This window comes from Xenopus laevis, chromosome 8S (genome assembly GCF_017654675.1).
Source record: "Xenopus laevis strain J_2021 chromosome 8S, Xenopus_laevis_v10.1, whole genome shotgun sequence".
Classification (NCBI taxonomy): Eukaryota; Metazoa; Chordata; class Amphibia; order Anura; family Pipidae; genus Xenopus; species Xenopus laevis.
Genome location: NC_054386.1, coordinates 3638187 through 3664108, shown reverse-complemented (window position 1 = coordinate 3664108; position 25922 = coordinate 3638187). Strand labels below are relative to the sequence as shown.

General features: G+C 38.7%; 1 protein-coding gene across 2 annotated transcripts in view; it reads left to right on the top strand.

The window, feature by feature from the left end:
* Positions 1 to 22367, top strand: part of itpka.S (inositol-trisphosphate 3-kinase A S homeolog) — a 49381-nt gene extending 27014 nt beyond the window's left edge. The window contains exons 3-7 of one of the 2 annotated variants that reach the window (XM_018232222.2): positions 7092 to 7305; positions 11958 to 12162; positions 15228 to 15329; positions 18987 to 19058; positions 21659 to 22367. In XM_018232222.2, coding sequence (XP_018087711.1) covers positions 7092 to 7305; positions 11958 to 12162; positions 15228 to 15329; positions 18987 to 19058; positions 21659 to 21859 — 794 coding nt within the window. In that variant the 3' untranslated portion in view covers positions 21860 to 22367. The remainder of the gene's footprint in view (positions 1 to 7091; positions 7306 to 11957; positions 12163 to 15227; positions 15330 to 18986; positions 19059 to 21658) is intronic. The other variant, XM_018232223.2, reaches the window with a different exon arrangement.
* Positions 22368 to 25922: the final 3555 nt, after the last annotated feature.

Here is a 25922-nt window from a genome sequence, read left to right as displayed (position 1 = left end):
CAAAGTTGCCCGAAGTTGCCTTCAGGGAGATTAGTTGCCCTGAAGTAGAGGAGATTTGTTGCCAGGCGACTAATCTCCCAGAATCTGCCTGTGTGCCTTGACACTTAAAGGAAAACTATAGTCCCAAAATGAATACTTGAGCAACAGGAAGAGATCACCTGACCAGAAATAGTGCAGCTCTAACTGTAACAGGAAGAGATCACCTGACCAGAAATACCGCAGCTCTAACTGGAACAGGAAGAGATCACCTGACCAGAAATACCGCAGCTCTAACTGGAACAGGAAGAGATCACCTGACCAGAAATACTGCAGCTCTAACTGTAACAGGAAGAGATCACCTGACCAGAAATACCGCAGCTCTAACTGTAACAGGAAGAGATCACCTGACCAGAAATACCGCAGCTCTAACTGGAACAGGAAGAGATCACCTGACCAGAAATACTGCAGCTCTAACTGGAACAGGAAGAGATCACCTGACCAGAAATACTGCAGCTCTAACTGTAACAGGAAGAGATCACCTGACCAGAAATACCGCAGCTCTAACTGGAACAGGAAGAGATCACCTGACCAGAAATACTGCAGCTCTAACTGTAACAGGAAGAAGTGTGGAAGCAAAAGACAGAACTCTGTCTGTTAATTGGCTCATGTGACCTCACAAGTATAGTTTGTTTGCCATGTTTGTGTGCACAGTGAATCATATGATCCCAGGGGGCTGTCCTTGTTTTTTAAAATGGCAATTTTCTATTTATGATTACCCAATGGCAAACACTGCTAAAAAAGTATATTATAATGAAAATGGTTTATTTACATGAAGCAGGGTTTTACATATGAGCTGTTTTAAGCAATATATCTTTGTAGAGACCTACATTGTTTGAGGGGTATAGTTTTCCTTTAAGGTCCCTGGCAGATGGGACGCTTTGTTGTCTGAGCTTAACAAGAGCAACAAGACATATGTAGCTGAATTCCTACCAGCAATAATATATATATTAATATAGATAAAGTGGTAAAATGTATGTATTACGTAGTAGCCTGAAGGCACCTTGTGAGGCAACTTCGGGCAACTATGTGAGGCATATGGAGATGTATAGAATGATGGAAAATTCGAAAAAGCGATTTCATATTGTCAGACGCCCGTGAAAACAAGGCCTGTAGACTGGGGCCTATAGACCTGAGGCCGTTAGCAAACTGTGATTCTCTGCATCCTTGTGAGATCTGTTTTTCAGAATAAGGAAGAGTGACACAAGATCTCCGCCATAAATAAATATTGGTATAAGAGCCCTTTTACTTACTTGGGGCTGTTCTCCTATTTACGCATCAATTTCACTGATTTAACTTACAGCATTCAGTCATCTGTTCCAAGCTGGTGTGTCTCCAAGTCTCCATAAGCAAATATCATTCACAGCAGATGGCGTGTGATATATTCATTCTTTGGCTGCGTTAACACATGAGGTGACCAACTGTTATTGCAGATTAAGCACAGAGATAAGCAAGTTAACAAGTTTGCAAGTATTAAACTATCCATTAAGATGATGCCTTTTTTTTAACTACCACATGGGCCGAGGCACATTTATCAAAGGTCGAATTTCGAATTCATGTGAGTTTTTTTTAACTAGGGATGCACCGAATCCACTATTTGGGATTCGGCCGAATCCCCATATCCTTGATGAAAGATTCAGCCAAATACCGAATCAAATCATAATTTGCATACACAAATTAGGGGCAGGAAAGGAAAAAGTAGAAAAAAAAATCTTCTTTTGTGATGAAAAGTCATGTGATTTCCCCACCCGCCCCTAATTTACATATGCAAATTAGGATTCGGATTCAGTTCGGCCAGGCACAAGGATTCGGCCGAATCTGAATCCTGCTGAAAAAGGCCAAATCCTGGCCGAATTCCGAACCGAATCCTGGATTGAGTGCGTCCCTATTTTTAACTCTATGAAATTCGAATATACTTAAAATTTAATTTGGGGTTATTTAATAAAAAAATCGAATGTCTAAAACTCGCACAAATTTTACCATCTCAAAAACGTGATTCGAATCAAATTCGGCTAAACTCGATTCGATTATTTTCTCTGAAAAAATCTCGAATGTCAGGAAGGCTAGTAACATGTCCAAATTGATGCCTGGACATCTCAAATTGACTTATACATGAACTCAGCAGGTTTTAGGGTTTTTAAAGGGCCAGTGTTTGATAAATCTCAAAATTCGAATCCAGTTTGGCTAATTCACAATTCGAATTTGAGAGTTTTGACCATTAAAAAATTTGAATTTTCAATTTGGGCCTTAAACAACTGCCCCTTAGTCTCCACTTAGAGTCACAAGTGGGCATAGGAGAACCATGCAGGCACAAGAACTTTAATAGGTCATGATAGAGGAAGACAAGAACAACACATTGTAAGTTGTTGGACTTGGAGATAAAAAAAGCTGCTCTTGTCTTCAAAATAGTGATTGTGATTGCAGCAGTGCCAGTCTGGATTTGTACATGGATGCAGTGGTAACGTTGCACTGGTTTGTGCCAACAAAAGGGTAATAACCATAAGTGACTTCCGAAATACTAGACTGGGAATTGAATTTTAATCTTATTTCCTTTATTTATACCCTTTATCACCCAATCTGATTGATTTTTAGATTAGAAGGAAAGTTAAATGAACCAGGGAAATCTCTACTGGTTTCATGGAATATAGACTTTATCTCTGCTGAAAAGATATGGCTACTAGTCAGATGGTATATACAGCACACAATTTACTCGCAGGCACTTATCTGTACAAAGGCTTCTCTTATCAGTACATTGTTACATCCCTAAATATATATATTACTTAATATGTGCAGAGAGTCTCCATCAGAGGGGCAAAGGCAGGACAGTTGTCCCGTGCCCCCATAGGTTTTTGGGTCATAGGGGGGCCCAGGTCTTCTGTACTTACTTGATTAGTCGGGGCCCCCTGCTGTCAGAGAGCCGCAGTCTTCGGAAGACAGGGCGAGAGCTCACATGCTGCATCATCTTTTCATTGTTGACTGGAGTCCCAGTAAAGCTGCATGAGGAATTAATAGGCTGGAGGGAAAGTTCAATCTGGGGGGAACCCTGGCCACCAATTGTTTTTTTTTAACTTGTAGGGGAGACCCTGACCACCATAGTAACATAGTAAATTAGGTTGAAAAAATCGCTGGTGGGATAGCATATGTAGTGCTTCCTTTTCCGAAGTTGCTTCACAAGGAAACTTCGAGTGACTTCGGAAAACTGAAGATCTACGCATGCCATCCCACCGGTGATTCACATTCTAGCCAGTGGGAAGGCATTGCGTGGAGATTTGTCGCCTGAAGAAGAGGAGATTTGTTGCCGGGCGACTAATCTCCCCCGAATCTTACTGTGTGCCACAAGCCTTACTTTGTTTTCAGTTTAGGTAAAGTAGTGGAGAAAGACATGCTAGAAAACACGCGGGATGTTGTAAGCTTTTAACAGCACGCGATCAATGGAACAATGAGCTCACCACTTCCAGGCGATAGGGCGAGTGGAACATAGTTATAAATTATCCTGTTGATAACATTTACAACCCCAATCAGTTCAGCCAATAATGCGTCATAATATACAGATTCTCCTTCATTCTAACCTTTCATCTTTGGTGGTAAAGAATTTACACAAACTACTCAACAAACAAGTAGGTGAACAGCGTTTTACGGGAACTTTTCCTTAGCGAAAGGCTTGTGTTTCACTGATTAGCAGCCTTGAGGAGCGCCTAGATTACTGGGCTGAAAACCTTGGTATACTGTAAATGATTCACACACTTCCACAGACATAATAGGGAAACTTAAAGTACGTGTATGGAGAGGAGGTAAGAAAAAAAAACTTGGCTGCTGGGATGGTGGTCCAAGGTTTAGTTAAATTGTTCATGGGAAATTTACAGCTGTTCTTTCATGGATGGAAGCTGCCGTCTCTCTCCAAGCCAACATAGTCTACTAAATACTAAAACATACTAAATCTGCCCATCATTTCTCATGTTTGGTTGGCTATTTTGTCCATTTTAATGTCTTAAAGGAGAAGGAAAGGTTAAAACTAAGTAAGCCTTATCAGAAAGGTCCATCTAAATATACCAGTAAATCCCCAAAGTAATGTTGCTCTGAGTCCCCTGTCAAAAGAAACACCACATTTCTTTCCTTCTATTGTGTACTCATGGGCTTCTGTATCAGACTTCCTGCCTTCAGCTTAAACCTCATTGCCCTGGGCAAGAGCATGCTCAGTTTGTTCCTCTCCCCCCACCCCTCCCTTCTCTACTGTAATCTGAGCCCAGAGCAGGGAGAGACTCAGGCAGGAAGTGATGTCACACCATGTTATTACTGCAGCTCCTAATCTAAACAAACAGAGAGTTTCTAGAACTTTTTACTCAGGTATGGTAAAACATTCTACAGAAAAAATATTTCATTCTAGCTTGCACTATTGCAGCTGATCTATTGGCAATAAAATGCCTCCGTAGCTTTCCTTCTCCTTTAATGGACGTTTTTCAGCTTAAGGTCCTCCTCTACAATTCTATGCAAAATGATATAAGACGTGAGTCTTTAACTTATTTACCTTTGGAAAAAGTCATTGGCCAGACTCCAAAGCAACTATCTGTTTCTAAAAGACAAAGTATTTACTGGACTTAAATTTTCAGCCCTGTAGCATCAAGAGTCTTTAGGCGAAGGTCATTCTTGTCACACAAATGAAGTCCTGTGAGAAGTGACAGGTGCTGTTTGCTTTGAAGGCAAACACGAGGAACTCCCGGAACATCCCTACTAACGCCCTGACAAACGTACAAACTTGGAGTGTTTAACTGATAACGAGCAAATATTGGATAATGGGATGTGTAGCTGCAGGTCTATAGATATGTTGATGTTGTGGAGGGGAGTGTTTCACGTTGAGAAAGAGAGATATAAAGAAAGACTACCTCATCACATTTATCAGCTTCCCATTGTTAAGGGCAGAGACACACTTCAGATTCGGGGAGATTAGTCGCCCGGCAACAAATCTCCTCTTCTTTGGGGAGACTAATCACCCCGAACTGAATTCCTGCCGTCTAGAATGGAAATTTGCAGCGGGATGGCACTTGGATTGCTTCGTTTTCACAAGGAAACTGCGGAAAACGAATCGATCCGACTGCCATTCTGCTGGCAATTTACAATTTAACTGGCGGGAGGCAGTTAGGGGTGATTAGTCGCCCCGAAGAAGAGGAGATTTGTCGCCGGGCGAATCTGACCATGTGTCTCTGCCCTAATAGTTCTCCTTTGAGTATTTTGCACTTAAATGGATTGTTCACCTTCCAGACTCTTTTTTCAGTTCATTTGTTTTCAGATTGTTCACCATAAACAAAGACTTTTTTTCAATTGCTTTCCATTTTTTTTATTTTTTTACTGTTTTCCCAAAATTTAAAGGGGTTTTTCACCTTCAAACACTTTTTGCAGTTTAGATGGTTTCAGCTTGTTCACCAGAAATTAAGACCTTTTTCTAATTACTGCCAGACTAGAGACAGGAACATTAAACTTTAAACCTAACTTTTGGATAAACTATAAAAAAAATAAAAGATGGAAAGCAATGTTCCTGTCTCTAGTGTTTCAGTCTGGCAGCTCAGTGATCCTGGAGCATCTGAACTGTTACAATTTGCTACACTTAGTTGATACATTTAGTTGATACATTTAGTTGATCCATTTCTCAGCAGCATCTGTGGAATATTAGCAACTATTGTATCAATTCTAACAGCTGCCTGTAATGAAATTCCGGGATTCTGCTCCGAAGGGTAGAGTCCTGCAGCGGGTCGGGTCTCCGCAAAAACCTGTGGTACCCTGCGGGTTGTGGGTAGAAGTTCCGGGTGCGGGTATAGATGCGGGTCGCCAGTTCTGTGGGTTGCGGGTTGGGCCGCAGGTCTTCTCAATAGCAATTTTACTTCTTTTTTCTGATCACGCCTACTTTTTTAGATTGACCTATACTAGACCTACTTACGATGATGTCACTTCCAGTTTACAATGACAGTACATCCTGTTTTACACCTTTTTTCGGAGCACGCCTACTGCCGATGATGTCACTTCCGGTTTACAATGACAGCACTTTCTGATTCTTGATGGTCAGCGGGTTGCGGGTCCGGGTTGTGGTACTTGCAGGTCAGGTAGCGGGTCCAAGCGTGAAAAATGCGGGTTGCGGATTTCAGGTGTGGGGTATGGGTTCCAAAAAACGGACCCGCGCATACAAATGTATAAACTAAATGTATCAATTTAGTACAGTTTACAGGGTCAGCGACCCTCTCCCACAGCTGAAGGTGAAAACGAAAATCGTTACACTTCAATATTATAAAAACTGTCACAAATAGAAAATAATTGGTAAAAGTCTTAATTTCTGGTGAACTATCCGAAACCAACTGAACTGAAAAACATGTTTGAAGTTGAACAACCCTTTAAGTATTAGTTATGTAACTGCATTCTAGGGAAGTCCTCGTGCCCCAAATGGAATGATATAGCGTTAATAATGTTATAATGGGGAGGGCATTATAAATGACACAATGCTGTTGGAACTAAAACTAGGTAGACTAGCCCATAGGTAGTGGTAGATCCAGGCTGTTAAAAAAATTTGTAGCAATACTTTAGGAAATGTTTTTTCCACTTTGAGGTTAAATGCAATTGAGTCTTTTTTCTTGCAGCCTTGGTATTTAATTCATATTTGCTGTTTTCTTTATTCATGCAGCTTTAGCTGTCCTTGACCTGCTTGTAAGATCTCAATGTGCTGTTTTGTTCAGAGCACATCACAAAGTACAATGTTTAGTGTCGCCGATGTGGGCACCCAGCACTTGTCTTTTTGTTACCAAGGTAACCTCATACAGGTTTTAAAAGAGACGGAATTGTCATTTTATAAAATTACCTGGAAACTAATATATAAGGTAGACTGTGTCATATCTTACATCATCATTTATATATTGCAAAAAAAAGGGTCACTGATTAAAATATCTATGGAGAATATAAAATATATGTATGGAGAATATATGTATGCCGTACTGTATTATAGTGAATGTGGTATGTTATTAAGTGATGGAAACAGCTTAGTTCTATTTCTAATTTGTTGTGGTTTTGTTCCATAGGAAGTTTTAAAGCAGCAGCTAATGGTACCATTCTAAAACGCTACTCGGAAAACGAGAAGAATGCCTTTGAGCTGGTAATGAAGGACTCCTTGGGTCACTGTGTCCCGGCATTCCATGGTGTGGTGGAACGAGATGGAGAAAGTTATATACAACTGGATGACCTGCTCAATAGCTTCGACGAGCCTTGTGTTATGGACTGTAAGATGGGGATCAGGTGGGAAATACATGTTTACTTGTAGAGTTTCATAAGTATCTGCTCTGTCTCCGGACCCTCAATAAGAAATTCTAAATAATATAATGCAGCATTTTGCTTTTTTGTATTTAATGGAAGTGACAAAATGTCCAAAATGTTTGAAGGTGATTTATTTGATGACAGGGGTATGTTAACAATATGACAGGGGAGCAACATTTATCCAACTGTATTCTTCTCCATTTATATCTTTGTTTATTTCTTATTTTGGGGCACAGATTCACAGGATGTTTTGCCGTCTGTGCTCTCCCTCAGTGCAGGTAACAAACATCTGAAGTTCCCTTCCAAGAGATATTAATTAGGGATGCACCGAATCCACTTTTTTGGGTTCAGCCGAACCCCCGAATCCTTCACGACAGATTCGGCCGAATACCGAACCGAATTTGTATATGCAAATTAGGGGTGGGAAGGGGAAAACATTTTTTACTTCCTTGTTTTGAGTCAAAAAGTCACACGGTTTCCATCCCCGCCCCTAATTTGCATATGCAAATTAGGATTCGGTTCAGCCGAGCAGAAGGATTCGGCCGAATCCGAATCCTGCTGAAAAAGGCCGAATCCCGAACCGAATCCTGGATTCGGTGCATCCCTAATATCAATGTAAATTGACATTGTGAAAACACACATTTTGCGTCTGGTTCCCATAGGAGCCCAAAGTTGCATTGCAAGGCAAATTCAGGCAACTAAGTGATGCATGTATTTTTCCATTGGTAATTTCCATTAAAAATAATTTACATTACATGTTCACCTTCCAAACACTTTTTTTCAGTTCAGTTGTTTTCAGATTGCTCACCAGAAATAAAGACTCTTTTTTTCTAGTTTTCCCATTTTTACTTTTAACTATTTTCCAAAATTGAAGTTTTAAATGTAATGGTTAAGTAAACCTTAAAAATAAGTGAATGTGAAATAGATGAGGGTGCTTTTCTAAGCACTTTTGCAATTTACTTTCATTATTTATTATTTTTAATTCCAAGATATTAAGGCGAGCGGATCTCTCCCCGATATGCCCACATTGAGGTGGGGATATCGGGCTGATCCGATCGTGGGTCATAATGGATCCGACACGGGCAGTCAGATTGCGGGACTGCATAGAAGCATAGATGAGGCCGCGATCCAACTGGATTTTTTAACCTGCCCGATCGAGATCTGGCCGACTTTTGGCCAGATATCGATCGGGGAAGCCCATTGGATGGGCCAATAAGCTTCCTGTCTGCTTTTATCGGCCCGTGTATGGAGGCCTTTATTCTGTTGTTGTGTTTTTTGAGGCTGTCATTGGCTTTCCTCTGCCCAACTAAAGGTGGCTACACAGAAATGAGCACAGGCAGAAAACATAGGGGCTAAAGCTGGCCATAGATGTTGAGATTTTTAAAAGATCAGATCCTGATCGTGAGACCACGATCTTCTCAGAACGATCGTACGAATTTACCATCAACTAAAAAGACCAATTTGCCAGGAAAACAAAGGGGAGCTGCCTGCTTGGCCCTGCAAACATAGAGAGATTGCACTGGGACCGACAAAGATTTTTTGACCTGGTCGATCAATTTCCTGACAGATGTCGGCTGAAAAATCGTAAGATGTACGATCGTTCGAATCCCACTAACCGCACGATAATTTCGAAGGATTGGTCGGACTTCCCTGAAATCGGTCGTTTGGCAAGAAGAACCGTTGCGTCTATGGGGAGCTTTACACTGTAATGAAACACATCCAGATATTCAGGTGCCTTTTGTTCAGAAAGGCATCTGTGCTTGTTGGCAGTTCTGTTACTGTTGCCCTGGTACCATTCTATGCGCATTAACTTGGAAGCCAATCTCGGGGAGGCCCATTTATCAAAGGTCGAATTTCGAAATACATGTGAATATTTTTAAATTCAAATATACTCACAATTCGACTGGGAGGTTATTTAAGAAAAAACTTAAATGGCTAATATTCGATCCAATGGTTCCGACCGGAAAATTCGAATTGTATTCGATTCGTACAAATCGAGTTTTTCTCCCTGAAAAAAACTTGAACGTCAGGAAGGCTATTAACATCTCCAAATGGAAGATTGACTTGTACATGAACTCGGCAAATTTTAGGTGACTGATATTCAAATTAGTTCCCGTGGTTGAGGTTTGAGAAATCTCACATTCAAATTTACATTCGAATAGGGGGATTAAAATTTGAATGTGAATGTGTTAATTTGAATTCGAATTGACTATTCTGATAAATATATAGTGTTTCGCTAGTCCCATATACCAAATTATGTTTCAGCAGTACTCCGATGTAGTGAAAAACAAATTTATTTTTGCAACAAGTGAAGCAACGTTTCGGGTCCGAAACTTGCACAAATAAATGAGTTTTTCACTACTGTACTGCTGAAACATAATTTGGAGTATGGACCGGACCTGAGCAGACAGAGTCACAGTCGACACCCGACGCTACAAAAAACGGTGAGAGTGATTATTTAGCACTAATTTGTGTGCTAGTCCCATATACAATATTCCAGGTGCCACACCTAAAAGTAATGTTTGCAGGAACTGCACAGTTTACAAGGTGCTATTTGATTATATTTTATAATTATAATTATACTGGGAGTTCCCTCACCCCACCCTCAATCTAAACAGCAGCAAAGGCCAAAGACTACACAGGTAGAGATATAAATTTGATTTCTGAAATTCATGTTGGCTACAATGCTTTTATTTAACTGCACTCTGAACTAACCTGATACCTTTATTTGGTTATTAAACATTTTAAAAGGTCATATTACAATAAAGCCCATGTTCTTCTTTGCAGCTGAATAAATCAAGGGTCCTCCCATGCGCAATGCTTTGTTCAGACTTTTTTTTTCACATTTGGTGAAACAAGAATTCAGCAAGGTTCATGATAATCTCACCAGGGAGGTCATTAAGTCTGTGGATGAAATGTTGTTTCACGGAATGTTCCAATATATTTTAATATATAGCACTGTAGAATATAACACCCCCTGCCAAATATTGTTCTAAACATTTTTAAAGGGAAAGTTCACCTTTTGTGAACATCCACCCATGCTTTACATGTTGCCATGTTGAAAAAAACTACTTATAGGGATACTGTTATGGGAAAAAAAAATTTTTTCAAAAGGAATCAGTTAATAGTGCTGCTCCAGCAGAATTCTGCACTGAAATCCATTTCTCAAAAGAGCAAACAGATTTTTTTATATTCAATTTTGAAATCTGACATGGGGCTAGACATTTTGTCAATTTCCCAGCTGCCCCTGGTCATGTGACTTGTGCCTGCACTTTCTGGCAGACTGCTGTTTTTCCTTCTCAATATAACTGAATGTGTTGCAGTGGGACCTGGATTTTACTATTGAGTGCTGTTCTTAGATCTACCAGGCAGCTGTTATCTTGTGTTAGGGAGCTGCTATCTGGTTACCTTCCTATTGTTCTTGTTTGGCTGCTGGGGGGAAAAAGGGAGGGGGTGATATCACTCCAACTTGCAGTACAGCAGTAAAGAGTGATTGAAGTTTATCAGAGCACAAGTCACATGACTTGGGGCAACTGGGAAATTGACAAAATGTCTAGCCCCATGTCAGATTTCAAAATTGAATATAAAAAAGTCTGTTTGCTCTTTTGAGAAATGGATTTCAATGCAGAATTCTGCTGGAGTAGCACTATTAACTGATTCCTTTTGAATTTTTTTTCCCCATGTCAGTATCCCTTTATCTGTCAAAGCAAGTGCTTACCCCAGTACAGGGTATTTTGTGGTCCTACTGGAGGAGTGGGTTCTTCTAGGAGGATATCCTTGAAGAATTGTCAAGATTTCATACACCAGAGACGAACAATAGCACACGCCATTATTTAGAGGGGGAGTGTGTAACTAGAGAGTAGTTGGTGGAAGAGATTAAATTCTTCCTATTGGTTGATACTGGATACAGTGGTGCTTGAAAGTTTCTGTATGGAGCGTTGGCTGTAATACTTTGCACTCAATTTGATGAGCACAAGAGATGCAGATTTGGTTTAAAAAACAACAACACACTTGCTTGGTTATTAAACTTTTAACCAGTGGCGTAACTATATGTCACTGGGCCCCACAGCAAATTCAATTTAGGGCCCCAAAATATTGATAAGGTGGCCTGTTCTACCCAGACATATTAAAATTGGCTATTAATTAGGGCCTCACTGGGCCCCCTATTCTACTGGGCCCCCCTGCAAGCACAGGGTCTGCTTCCTCTGTAGTTACGCCCCTGCTTTTAACCTTGTCCGATAATAATAAGTGAACCCTCAATCGTACTATCTAGAAAGCCCTTTCCTTGCCCAAAATGCTTGTTTTGAAAACCCCTCGCTCCCATGTCACGGTAAATACTATAATTTCCGCATTCATTACTGATACACAATCAACCACTACTCTACCCAGTTTGTAGCAGCATGTTTGCTGTATTTTCCATGGATGGACAATGCTTTCTGTTTTATAGTAAAACATAATTGAGTTTAATTCTCAGGATATACAAACAATGTCGTAAAATTGCTTCTTTTAGGAAACCTCCACTGTATTTGTATTTATTTATTGCTCAAGTCATCGCTGCATGATGTATGTTGTTTATGATCATTTATTCATCAAAGCTAAAATATACGAATGGAATTGTTTAATTACTCACACAGGACGTATTTGGAGGAAGAGCTGATAAAAGCCAGAGGAAAACCAAAGTTAAGGAAGGACATGTATAAGAAAATGATTGAAGTAGATCCACTAGCCCCCACCGATGAAGAGAATTCTCAACAAGCGGTGACGAAGCCTCGGTACATGCAATGGAGAGAGACAATCAGTTCAACCTCAACCTTGGGCTTTAGAATCGAAGGAATAAAGGTACACGGCTTTTAGCTTTACAAACTAGCATTAACGTCAGCCACTGTAAATGGAAAAAATACTACACACATCTAGAATATTATGGATCATTATGCATAGTTGAGGTGTCTTTGTAACAGGCTAATAATTTCCTATGGAAAATGTGTTTTTTGTAAAGCCTTCCATTGCTTTACGGTCATATTAGATCAATTCTCTCACAAGTAGGGCTTCCACCTTTTCTGAAAAAAAATACTGGCCTTCCTATATATTTATCTTTATTCCCTATTAATAACATTGGGATCACTGACCTTCCTATATATTTATCTTTATTCCCTATTAATAACATTGGGATCACTGACCTTCCTATATATTTATCTTTATTCCCTATTAATAACATTGGGATCACTGACCTTCCTATATATTTATCTTTATTCCCTATTAATAACATTGGGATCACTGACCTTCCTATATATTTATCTTTATTCCCTATTAATAACATTGGGATCACTGACCTTCCTATATATTTATCTTTATTCCCTATTAGTAACATTGGGATCACTGGTCTTCCTATATATTTATCTTTATTCCCTATTAATAACATTGGGATCACTGACCTTCCTATATATTTATCTTTATTCCCTATTAATAACATTGGGATCACTAACCTTCCTATATATTTATCTTTATTCCCTATTAATAACATTGGGATCACTGGCCTTCCTATATATTTATCTTTATTCCCTATTAATAACATTGGGATCACTGACCTTCCTATATATTTATCTTTATTCCCTATTAGTAACATTGGGATCACTGGTCTTCCTATATATTTATCTTTATTCCCTATTAATAACATTGGGATCACTGACCTTCCTATATATTTATCTTTATTCCCTATTAATAACATTGGGATCACTGACCTTCCTATATATTTATCTTTATTCCCTATTAATAACATTGGGATCACTGACCTTCCTATATATTTATCTTTATTCCCTATTAATAACATTGGGATCACTGACCTTCCTATATATTTATCTTTATTCCCTATTAATAACATTGGGATCACTGACCTTCCTATATATTTATCTTTATTCCCTATTAATAACATTGGGATCACTGACCTTCCTATATATTTATCTTTATTCCCTATTAATAACATTGGGATCACTGACCTTCCTATATATTTATCTTTATTCCCTATTAGTAACATTGGGATCACTGGTCTTCCTATATATTTATCTTTATTCCCTATTAATAACATTGGGATCACTGACCTTCCTATATATTTATCTTTATTCCCTATTAATAACATTGGGATCACTGACCTTCCTATATATTTATCTTTATTCCCTATTAATAACATTGGGATCACTGACCTTCCTATATATTTATCTTTATTCCCTATTAATAACATTGGGATCACTGACCTTCCTATATATTTATCTTTATTCCCTATTAATAACATTGGGATCACTGACCTTCCTATATATTTATCTTTATTCCCTATTAATAACATTGGGATCACTGACCTTCCTATATATTTATCTTTATTCCCTATTAATAACATTGGGATCACTGACCTTCCTATATATTTATCTTTATTCCCTATTAGTAACATTGGGATCACTGGTCTTCCTATATATTTATCTTTATTCCCTATTAATAACATTGGGATCACTGACCTTCCTATATATTTATCTTTATTCCCTATTAGTAACATTGGGATCAACCATCATTTTTACCGGCCAGGCTGGTAAAATACCGGCCAGGTGGCAACCCTACTCACAAGACACAGAGCAGGATCAACTGCCTTAGGGCAGAGACACACGCTGCGATTCCGACTAATTTCTCCGAACTGCCTCCTCTGCCTTCCCGCTGGCTAGAATGTAAATTGCCAGTGGGATGGCACTTGGAGCGCTTTGTTTTCCAAAGTCGCCCGAAGTTTCCTCATGAGGCAACTTCAAGCCACTTTGGAAAACGAATCGCTCCAAGTGCCATCCCCCAGGAGATATCCATTCTAGCCAGCAGGAAGGCATGGGAGGCAATTCAGGGAGATTAGTCGCCCCAAAGAAGAGGAGATTTGTCGCCGGGCGACTTATCTCCCCGAGTCGCATCGTGTCTCTGCCCTTATAGGCTCCTTTAACTTAAATTTTCTGCGTTCAGAATAGATATTTATCGAATATGGCTATTGAAGTGAGATGAGTAGCTTTGAACAGAAAAATTTAAATACATGAAGCCTGAACAGTGGTATCAATAAATAAAATTACATTCTTTAAAAAGTGGCAATTATATGATGACCGCTACCTTTTAAAATGACTTGTGGTTTTCAGTTGGCTGATTATGAGCCAGAATGGCAAATATTGTACAGATATGGTTGTTGGCAGTTGGACATACGCGTGGATCACGGTGCGCCTGAAAATACTGATCAACCTGTGCAGCCATTGCCCGATTAGATTTTAGATTGAAAATGAATTCTGAACTGATATTTTTCTCAGACAGTCTGTTTATTTTAGTTGTACAAAGGGACCAGTGTGGGTAAAGGAATAAAACAGCTGATAGGATTGTTTTTATAGCAGTTTATCAGGGAAGGGGTCTCTTTTCCTGAGGAAGGCAGAGAATGCAACCTGAAACTTTGCATAAGTGATGGGCATTAGTGCTTATAATACAATAGTAAGCTCAGTATTACTTACAGTTGTGTTCAGTGTGTTTAAAAAAGTGAATAAAGCTCAAATGTTCTTCTGCTTAGGAATAAAATTAGAAACCTTTCTCACATCTTTCCTAAGCAGAAGAACATCAGCCGCTTTCTTTCTCCTGACAACTTCCTTGACTACTTGCTGGTCAGACTGGTGGGAAACTGACCAGCAGGTGGCGCTGTTGTAACAAAATTCATTCATATTAACACTACATGTATCCCTTAATATCTTAGAATCCAAAAAAATTAATGTACATTGCAAAAGTGCTTAGAATAGCATTCTGGACAATCTTACATTCACAAAGGTATAGTTATCCTTTAAAACCTGGAGCGTATCACTATACCTTTCATTTGAACAGTGTCTAAACAATTTTTAAAAATCTTTCTTTAGAAAGGAGACGGCACATGCAACACACATTTTAAAACAACCAAAACCAGGGACCAAATTGACCAAGCACTCCTTCAGTTTATCGATGGCAACAGAGACATTTTGGTACGTATGTATATAGTATATAAGTTATACTAAACTGAGATCAACAAAATGTAAATATTTTAGAGATTAAAGTTAATTTGAGCATATTTTTTTATACACCAGTTAGAATTAGCTACACTGCACCGAATCCGCTATTTTGGATTCGGCCGAACCCCCCGAATCCTTCACGAAATCCGAATCCTAATTTGCATAAGGGGAAAACATTTTTTACTTTCTTGTTTTGTGACAATAAGGTTTTAAAGATTTTAAAACCAAGGCAAACGAAATGAGGGACAGATTTAAAGAAAGGGGATACAATAGTAAGTCTATTCAGAGGGCCTACACTAGAGCTGAAACCACTGACAGGGATACACTCTTGACCCCACAGAACAAAACACACAAGAAAGAATTTGGTCAAAGAATTTCTTTTATTACACGATATAGCAGACAATACAAAAAAATTGTCAAAACAGTAAAAAAGTTTTTGCCTATATTATATGCCGATAGGGATTTCTGTAGGGCATTAGATCCAGGAATAGGATGTGTAGCAAGACGGGCCTATACTTTGGGTGACTCATTGTCTCCGAGTCTATTCAAAGAGAAAAACAGCAGTAAACAAGATTTTCTGAGACACAGTGGTTGTTTCAAGTGTGGGCACAACCGTTGTGTCACATGTAAATATTTAAAAGTCTCTGGAGAGTTTAATTCAACTGTTACTACAACTACATACAAAATTAAACATTATATCAATTGTTGCAGTAGGGGGATAGTTTACCTCATTACCTGCACTAAATGTGGTAAGCAATATGTAGGTTGTACCATTAGATCATTGAAAGAACGTATCAGGGAACATATCAATCAAGTGAGCAATATTAAACTAAGTAGCAAAACCAATGTCACTAGGCACTTCCAAGAACGCAATAACAGTAATTTAAAGTATTTTTCTATACAAGGGATAGAACAAATTAAGACAGGCATTAGAGGGGGTGACCTTCTGATGAAATTAAAGAAAAGAGAGGTATATTGGATCTTTCACCTACAAACCAGGTTGCCACTAGGCCTCAATTATACATTTGATGTGACTTGTTATATTTAATTATATTTTCTTATGACTATTTGTGAATTATATTTCTGTATATGCCCTGTAACATGTATTATCTAACATATAGATCATTGTATTTGAACAAAGCCTGTAGTCCATTGGATGATATATGGCATTTGTAACATATGTATGTGATTGGTTTTATTAAGGGGAGGGACTATATGTGCTAGTACTTAAAGGGATACTGTCATGGGAAAAAAATTTTTTTTCCAAATAAATCAGTTAATAGTGCTGCTCCAGCACAATTCTGCACTGAAATCCATTTCTCAAAAGAGCAAATAGATTTTTTTATATTCAATTTTGAAATCTGACATGGAGCTAGACATATTGTCAATTTCCCAGCTGCCCCATGTCATGTGACTTGTGCTCTGATAAACTTCAGTCACTCTTTACTGCTGTACTGCAAGTTGGAGTGATATCACCCCCTCCCTTTTTCCCTCCAGCAGCCTAACAACAGAACAACGGGAAGGTAACCAGATAGCAGCTCCCTAACACAAGATAACAGCTGCCTGGTAGATCTAAGAACAGCACTCAATAGTAAAAACCCATGTCCCACTGGGACACATTCAGTTACATTGAGAAGAAAAAACACCAGCCTGCCAGAAAGCATTTCTCTCCTGAAGTGCAGGCACAAGTCACATGACATGGGGCAGCTGGGAAATTGACAAAATGTCTAGCCCCATGTCAGATTTCAAAATTGAATATAAAAAAATCTATTTGCTCTTTTGAGAAATGGATTTCAGTGCAGAATTCTGCTGGAGCAGCACTATTAACTGATTCATTTTGAAAAAATTTTTTTTTCCCATGACAGTATCCCTTTAAGGAACTGAGCAAGAGAGACTAGTTGGATTCTGCCTATGACTAAGTGCTGGGTAAGCATGAAACGCGTTAGGCGTTAGAAGGAATACTATACATGTTTTTTAACTACTGATATGAATAAAATATATTTTTTATTGAAAAGCATGTTTTGGAGAAATTTTTGAGATTGTGGTTTTACCTCTTTTTGGTCACTAGAGGTCTCCAACATGCTCATTAATAGTGTTTACTGATTCTGCTCCCAATTTGATTTAAATACTTGTGACAATAAGGGGCCGATTCACTAAGGGTCGAATATCGAGGGTTAATTAACCCTCGATATTCGACTAGGAATTAAAATCCTTCGAATATCGAGGTCGAAGGATTTATCGCAAATACTGCGATCGTACGATCGAAGGATTATTCCTTTGATCGAACGATTAAATCCTTTGAATCGAACGATTCGGAGGATTTTAATCCAACGATCGAAGGAATATCCTTCGATAAAAAAACTTAGGAAAGCCTATGGGGACCTTCCCCATAGGCTAACATTGACTTCGGTAGCTTTTAGATGGTGAACTAGGGGGTCGAAGTTTTTTTTAAAGAGACAGTACTTTGACTATCGAATGGTCGAACGATTTTTAGTTCGAATCCTTCCATTCGAAGTCGTAGTCGATGGTCGAAGTAGCCCATTCGATGGTCGAAGTAGCCCAAAAAAAAATTTGAAGTTTTTTAACTTCGAATTCTTCACTCGAAGTTAGTGAATCGGCCCCTAAATCAAGCGATTTCCCTCCCTGCCCCTAATTTGCATATGCAAATTAGGATTTGGATTCGGTTCGGCTGAGCAGAAGGATTCAGCCAAATCCTGCTGAAAAAGGCCACATCCTGGCTGAATCCCAAACAAAATCCTGGATTCGACGCATCCCTAATACAGTTACATAGTATATACACACCATAATGTGTACTTTTATGTCGGCTATGTAAGAAGAGTACAGATGCTATATATATATTATAATATATTATCTATAATATTATACTAATTAAAACAATGTATTAAAAACGGTTGTGTGTGAATTTTCAAAATTAAAGGAACAGTAACACAAGAGTGCTTTAAAGTAATGAAAATGTAATGTACTGTTTCCCTGCACTAGTAAAACAGGGGTTTTTGCTTTCAGAAACACTACTATAGTTTATATAAATAGGCTGCTGTGTAGCAATGGTGGCAGCCATTTAAAGCTTTGTATACTGTTAGAGCTTATCTGTTATCCGCTAATTAACCTGTGCCTTTTCTTCCTTTTCAGTTTTAGGGCACACGCTCAGATTCGGGGAAATTAGTCGCCTGGCGACAAATCTCCTCTTCTTCAAGGCAACTAATCTCCCTGCGCTGCCTCCTGCCGGCTTGAATGTAAATCCCTGACGGGATGGCACTCGGATGGCTTCGTTTTCCAAAGTCGCCCGAAGTTTCCTCGGCAACTTGGGCCACTTCGGAAAACGAAGTGTTCCAAGTGCCATCCCTCCGGCGATTTACATTCAAGCCAGCGGGAGGCAGTTTGGGGAGATTTGTCGCCCGATGGCTACACAGAAGCCTATTTACATAAACTATAATAGTCTCGTTAAAGCAAACACATCACTTACCAATGCACGGCTAACAGTACATTATATTTGAATTACTTTAAAATGTTTTTATTTTTTGGTGTTACTGTTATTTTAAGTATAGTATATTACTGTCAAAAGGATCTCTACGCGGTTCCCCCACTGAATTCTTTTCTTGATCTATGCAGAATAAATATCTACGCAGACTGCAAGATATCAGAGGCATCGTTGAGGCTTCAGAATTCTTTAAGAGGCATGAGGTGGGCAATGGGATAGCAAATTACCATAATTATAATTTTGCAGTGCTTTACAGTGCTAACAACAATCAGTCTCATTTGTGTGTATATCTCAATATGAAATGTAAAGTCTTCTTACAGAATGTAGCAATCTTTACCCTGTAGTTCCCTTGAGGCTATGAGAAGAAGGTGAAAGTTGTTCAATCGTCTTTTATGTAGACAGTCAACATGTGGGGGCAGATGTATCAAGGGTTAATTAACCCTCCATATTCGACTGCCGAATTAAAATCTTTCGACTTCCAATATCGAAGTCGAAGGATTTTGCGCAATTCGTTCGATCGAACGATTCGAAGGATTTTAATCCATCGATCGAAGGATTGTCCTTCGATCATAAAATTGTTAGGAAGCCTATGGGGACCTTCCCCATAGGCTAACATTGGCCTCGGTAGGTTTTAGGTGGCGAACTAGGGGGTCGGAGAAATTTTTAAAGAGACAGTACTTCGACTATCGAATAGTCGAACAATTTTTAGTTCGAATCGTATGATTCGAAGGTCGTAGTCGAAGGTCGAAGTAGCCAATTCGATGGTCGAAGTAGCCAAAAAAAACATTCGAAATTTTTCCTCTATTCCTTCACTCGAACTTAGTGAATGGGCCCCATGGGCTATGTCCTTGTTGCGACAACAACCCACATATTTTGAATATGCTGAGACTAATACACGAGGTAGTACTGGAGAAAGTTTAGCCTTCACTGCTGTAAAACACATGTCCATCTTGACCATCTTGAATAAATATATCTTCCATTTTATTAAAGCATGAGGTGAAACATAAGGCCTATAGGTAGCAGTAACTTTGTTATAAGCTTTAAAGGACAAGGAAAGGCAAAAAAATAAAATCCCATTTTTACTTTCTTTAATGAAAAAGAAACCTATCTCCAATATACTTTAATTAAAAAATGTGTACTGTTTTTATAAGAAACCTGACTGTATGCAGTGAAATTCTCCCTTCATTTACTGCTGTGGATAGGAATTGTCAGACGGTCCCTAACTGCTCTGCAGGGAAACAATCATACTTATGAACAGCAGGGGGAGACCCCGCCTTACTTCCCAGTCATGCAGAACTCAAGCAGCTTTGTTTATGACGATCCCTAAGCAGCCCAGACCACACTGAGCATGTGCACAGTCTTGGTCTTGCAAAGATGTATAACAAAGTTACAAGATGGTAACCCCCTGTGGCCAACTTTGAAAGCATAAATCATTTGTTTGATTAGGCTTGTGGTGCAGTAAGTTCATGTTTATGTTTAGTATAAAAAATACAGCATTTCTAGCCTTATTCTATTTTAGGCTTTCCTTGTCCTTTAAATATAAAGTGCATCACTATACTAATCTATGCAGAATATCACACACATCGTATAACACTATGTAAACTAAGGGGCACATTTACTTTGCTCGAGTGAAGGAATAGAATAAAAAAAACGTTGAATTTCGAATATTGTTTTTGGCTGCTTACTACGACTTCGACTACGACTTCGAATGAACAATTCAACCTTAAAATCGTTCGAATATTCGGCCATTCGATAGTCGAAGTACTGTCTCTTTAAAAAAAACTTTGACCCCCTACTTTGCCACCTAAAACCGACCGAGGTACAATGTTAGCCTATGGGGAAGGTCCCCATAGGCTTTCCTATGTTTTTTTGGTCGTAGAAAAATCGTTTGATCGATGGATTAAAATCCTTGGAATCGTTCGATTCGAAGGATTTTTCATTCGATCGTTCAATCAAACTAACTGCGGTAAATCCTTCTACTTCGAAGTCGAATATCGAGGGCAGTCGAATATTGAGGGTTAATTAACCCTCGATATTCGACCATATGTAAATCTGCCCTTAATATCTCCTTATATATACTCTTGAGTAGCTTGCAGAGTCGGACTGGGATGCCTGGGGCCCACCAGAAAACCTTTGAGTGCGGCCCACTCTCCAAATTATTTTTCTTTTTTTTTCTTTATTCACTTTTCTTCTTTCTTTATTATTTTAATCACTTCTCCTTAAGGTGGCCATACATGGAGAGATCCGCTCGTATAGCGATGTCGCCAAACGAGCGGATCTCCCTCCGATATGCCCACCTTGAGGTGGGCAATATCGTGCTGATCCGATCGTGGGCCCTAGGGCCCAACAATCGGATCCTAGCGAACGCAGACGGGCGGTCGGATCGCGGGACTGCATCAACGAACAGATGCGGCCACGATCCGATGGGATTTTTAGTCCCATCCGATCGAGATCTGGCCGACTTTCGGCCTGATCTCGATCGGGGAAGCCCGTCGGGGACCCCCATACACGGGCCAATAAGCTGTCTACTCGGTCTGTCGGCAGCTTTTATCGGCCCGTGTATGGCCACCTTTACATATTATCATCCATTCTTCCCTCCATTCCCTCCCTTCTCTCTTAGAAATAAGGGAATGGCTGTGGTATAGACATACAAGGCAAATAATTGGGTGAGCAGAAGGGCTCACTGATACCTGGGCCCACCGGGAGTTTTCCTGGTATCCCGGTGGGCCAGTCCGACACTGGTAGCTTGTTAATATAGGTATTTGCTAAACTGATCTCAATTAACGTTTTTCGTTTCTGCTAGGTGATCGGAAGCTCCTTGTTGTTTGTACATGACAAGAAAGGCAAGGCTAACGTGTGGCTAATAGATTTTGGCAAGACAACACAGTTGCCTGAAGGACGGGTTCTGGACCACCGTATACCTTGGCAAGAAGGGAATAGGGAGGATGGTTACCTTTATGGATTTGATAATCTTATCGACATATTGTCCAGTATTGCTTCCTGATGGAGATTCCAACCTGGACTTATTGACCACTACACTAGGATATTTTTTTTTTATCTTAAAGCATTTTGCTGCCAGTAACTGATTGGTATTTAGCCATGGATTTGACATTATGGTGATGGAGACATTTTTATCTAAATCAGATTTGCCTATAATGTGCAGCTTTCCCATGATGCCTCCAGTAGAACATCTCATCATGTGACATGTCCCTACATCAACACGTCCTTCTTTAATCTGAAACATTCAGTCACTTAAGTTAATGTGGTACATGAATATGTCAAATATGAAGAAACAATGGAAATCCAGCTCTATTCATCCTCACTATTAATTAATGTAATGCTACATACAACTGGGAAGCCAGAGCAACATCTTGCTTTTATGGACAGCATTTTGATCCTGGATTCAACACTTCAATCAAATAGTAAATAGGTGGATTTAGGACATGAATGGAAAATAGAACATGGATAAATTAAAATCTGGATGGAAAAAATGGATGAAATGTGAAAGAATATCATCAGATTCCTGCGTTTTCATTCATGGGTTGGCTGTCAGGAAAAGCTGATCTGTATATTTGCAATTGCTTCTTCATTTTTGTTCTGGTGTATTTTATGGGAAAATAGATTTCAGTTGAATCGTCATAGCCTGACCTGTAAGCGTATGTATTTACAGGTCTTGTAGGAGGGACTTTTAGATCACCTTAAAGGAACAGTAACACCAAAAAAATGAAAGTGTTTTAAAGTAATGAAAATATCATGTACTGTTACCCTGCACTGGTAAAATGGATTTGTTTGCTTTAGAAACACTACTATAGTTCATATAAAAAAGCTGCTGTGTAGCCATGGGGGCAGCCATTCAAGCACAGGATACACAGTAGATAACAGATAAGTACTACTATAGTTTATATAAACAAGCTGCTGTGTAGCCATGGGGGCGGCCATTCAAGCACAGGATACACAGAAGATAACAGATAAGTACTACTATAGTTTATATAAACAAGCTGCTGTGTAGCCATGGGGGCAGCCATTCAAGCACAGGATACACAGTAGATAACAGATAAGTACTACTATAGTTTATATAAACAAGCTGCTGTGTAGCCATGGGGGCAGCCATTCAAGCACAGGATACACAGTAGATAACTGATAAGTACTACTATAGTTTATATAAACAAGGTGCTGTGTAGCCATGGGGGCAGACATTCAAGCACAGGATACACAGTAGATAACAGATAAGTACTACTATAGTTTATATAAACAAGCAGCTGTGTAGCCATGGGGGCAGCCATTCAAGCACAGGATACACAGTAGATAACAGATAAGTACTATTATAGTTTATATAAATAAGCTGCTGTGTAGCCATGGGGGCAGCCACTCAAGCACAGGATACACAGTAGATAACAGATAAGTACTACTATAGTTTATATAAACAAGCTGCTGTGTAAAAGTGTTAAAGTGGATAACAAATAACACCATTATGTTTTACATAAGCTTATCTGTTATCTTCTGTGTAACCTGAACCTTTTCTCCTTTGAATGGCTGCCCCCATTGCTACACAGCAGCTTATTTGTATAAAATATAGTAGAGTTTCTAAAGCAAACACATCAGTTTTACCGGTGCAGGGCCACACTGCATTATATTTGTATTACTTTAAAACACTTTCATTTTTTGATGTTACTGTTCCTTTAACAGTTTGACTTCCCTTCCACTTCAACAAATGTAGTGGTTGCTAAGTCACTTTAATTTTATAAAAAAAAAAGTCCTAAAGATAAATTATACTAAGCAAATTAGTATACTAAGCATCCGCGGGAAGATTTGGCAAACAGTAATGTTTTTATAAAATATATTGCACAAAATATATTAATCTTCACAAATGAAAACAGGGTTATGGGTTTATTATCATAGATAAATATATACCATCAGATGAAATAACCTATGTGCTATGTTTCTGCTGAATGAGAATTGCTGGTAACATCCTTAGTATATAAATTCTAGTCCAATGGCAGGCAGCGACTGTCACTTTAAAACCTTAATTCTAAGCATGTTAGTTATATAGCTGTGATGGATTTCTTCTACACTTTTAAAATCTTACGTGAATTGTTCAGCAAGAGTGATGAAACAAGTATGGTTTTACTTAAAGGGATACTGTCATGGGAAAAAAAATTTTTTTCAAAATGAATGAGTTAATAGTGCTGCTCCAGCAGAATTCTGCACTGAAATCCATTTCTCAAAAGAGCAAACAGATTTTTTTATATTCAATTTTGAAATCTGGGGCTAGACATATTGTCAATTTCCCAGCTGCCCCTGGTCATGTGACTTGTGCCTGCACTTTAGGAGAGAAATGCTTTCTGGCAGGCTGCTGTTTTTCCTTCTCAATGTAACTGAATGTGTCTCAGTGGGACATGGGTTTTTACTATTGAGTGTTGTTCTTAGATCTACCAGGCAGCTGTTATCTAGTGTTAGGGAGCTGTTATCTGGTTACCTTCCCATTGTTCTTTTGTTTGGCTGCTGGGGGGAAAAAGGGAGGGGGTGATATCACTCCAACTTGCAGTACAGCAGTAAAGAGTGATTGAAGTTTATCAGAGCACAAGTCACATGACTTGGGGCTGCTGGGAAATTGACAATATGTCTAGCCCCATGTCAGATTTCAAAATTGAATATTAAAAAATCTGTTTGCTCTTTTGAGAAATGGATTTCAGTGCAGAATTCTGCTGGAGTAGCACTATTAACTGATTCATTTTCTAAAAAAACTTTTTTCCCATGACAGTATCCCTTTAACTGGAATTCCATCAGTAAACATGGCTGTATTTGGGGTTCTCGTGTGAATAGAAATAGATTCCTAGCAGTAAACATGGATATGTTTGGGGAACACTTGTAGAAGGAAAAGTATGTTATTTTAATCTCTGTCGTAGACTTAAGGGCAGATTTATCAAGGTTCGAAGTGAATTAGAGGGAATTTTCAAAGAAAAAAAAAAATTCGAAATTCTAAGTAATTTTTTGGATACTTCGACCATCGAATAGGATACTACAACTTCAAATTTACTTCGACTTTGATTCAAAGTAAAAATAGTTCGAATATTCGACCATTCGATAATCGAATTAAATCGCCAAATTAAACCTGCCGAAGTGCATTTTAGCCTATGGGGACCTTCTACAACCATCTTTACACATCGAAGTAAAATCGTTCGATCGTACGCTGAAATTGTTAGATTCGAAAGATTTAATCGTACAACCATACGATTTTACTTCAATCGATCGATGCCCAAATTCGGTGAAAAATACTTTGACTTCAATATTCGAATTTTAATTCGATGGTCGAATTTCAAAGTATTTTACACTTCGAAATTCGACCCTTGATTAATCTGCCCCTTAATATTAATGCTGCAGCCTTGATTTCAGATGCTTATGCTCAGGATGTGAAATATATGTATAGCTCGGACATCAAATTAGCAAAGTTTGGGCAACCCAAGGTGAAACAAGCGCATCTAAAGTATTGTAATGAGTTATATGTGAGCAACAGTTATTTATTTAAAGGGGAACTATCGCAAAAATTAAAATGTAATATAAGCTCCCTCATACTGAAGTAAGAAACTTTATAAATACAGTTAAAAATTCTGTACTGTTTCTGAAATAATCAAGTTTATATTCACTATTCCTCTCTCAGCATCTGTTTCTCTTCATTCTCTTTTCATGTAGCAGTTGGGTGTCAGATATTAATTGACAGTTAGATCCAATATATCTTATAGGGGGGCTTCCTTTCCTAGCAGATGTATTAGAACTCACTAAAATAACTGATTGCAGTAAACAAAATGTAACAAAATAACTGCCTTTTGCATAAATTCTGCATGTAGAGAGACATGATGTCTGGGGATTTTAATAGAGTGACCTCTAATACATCTAGGCAAAAGGAGCAAAAAGATATATTGGATCTGTCAGTGAATATCTGACACCCAACTGCTGCATGAAGACAGAATGAAGAGAAACAGATGCTGAGAGAGGAATAGTGAAGATAAACTTGATTATTTCAGAAACAGTACAAAATATTTAACTGATTGTAATATCAAATAATATTA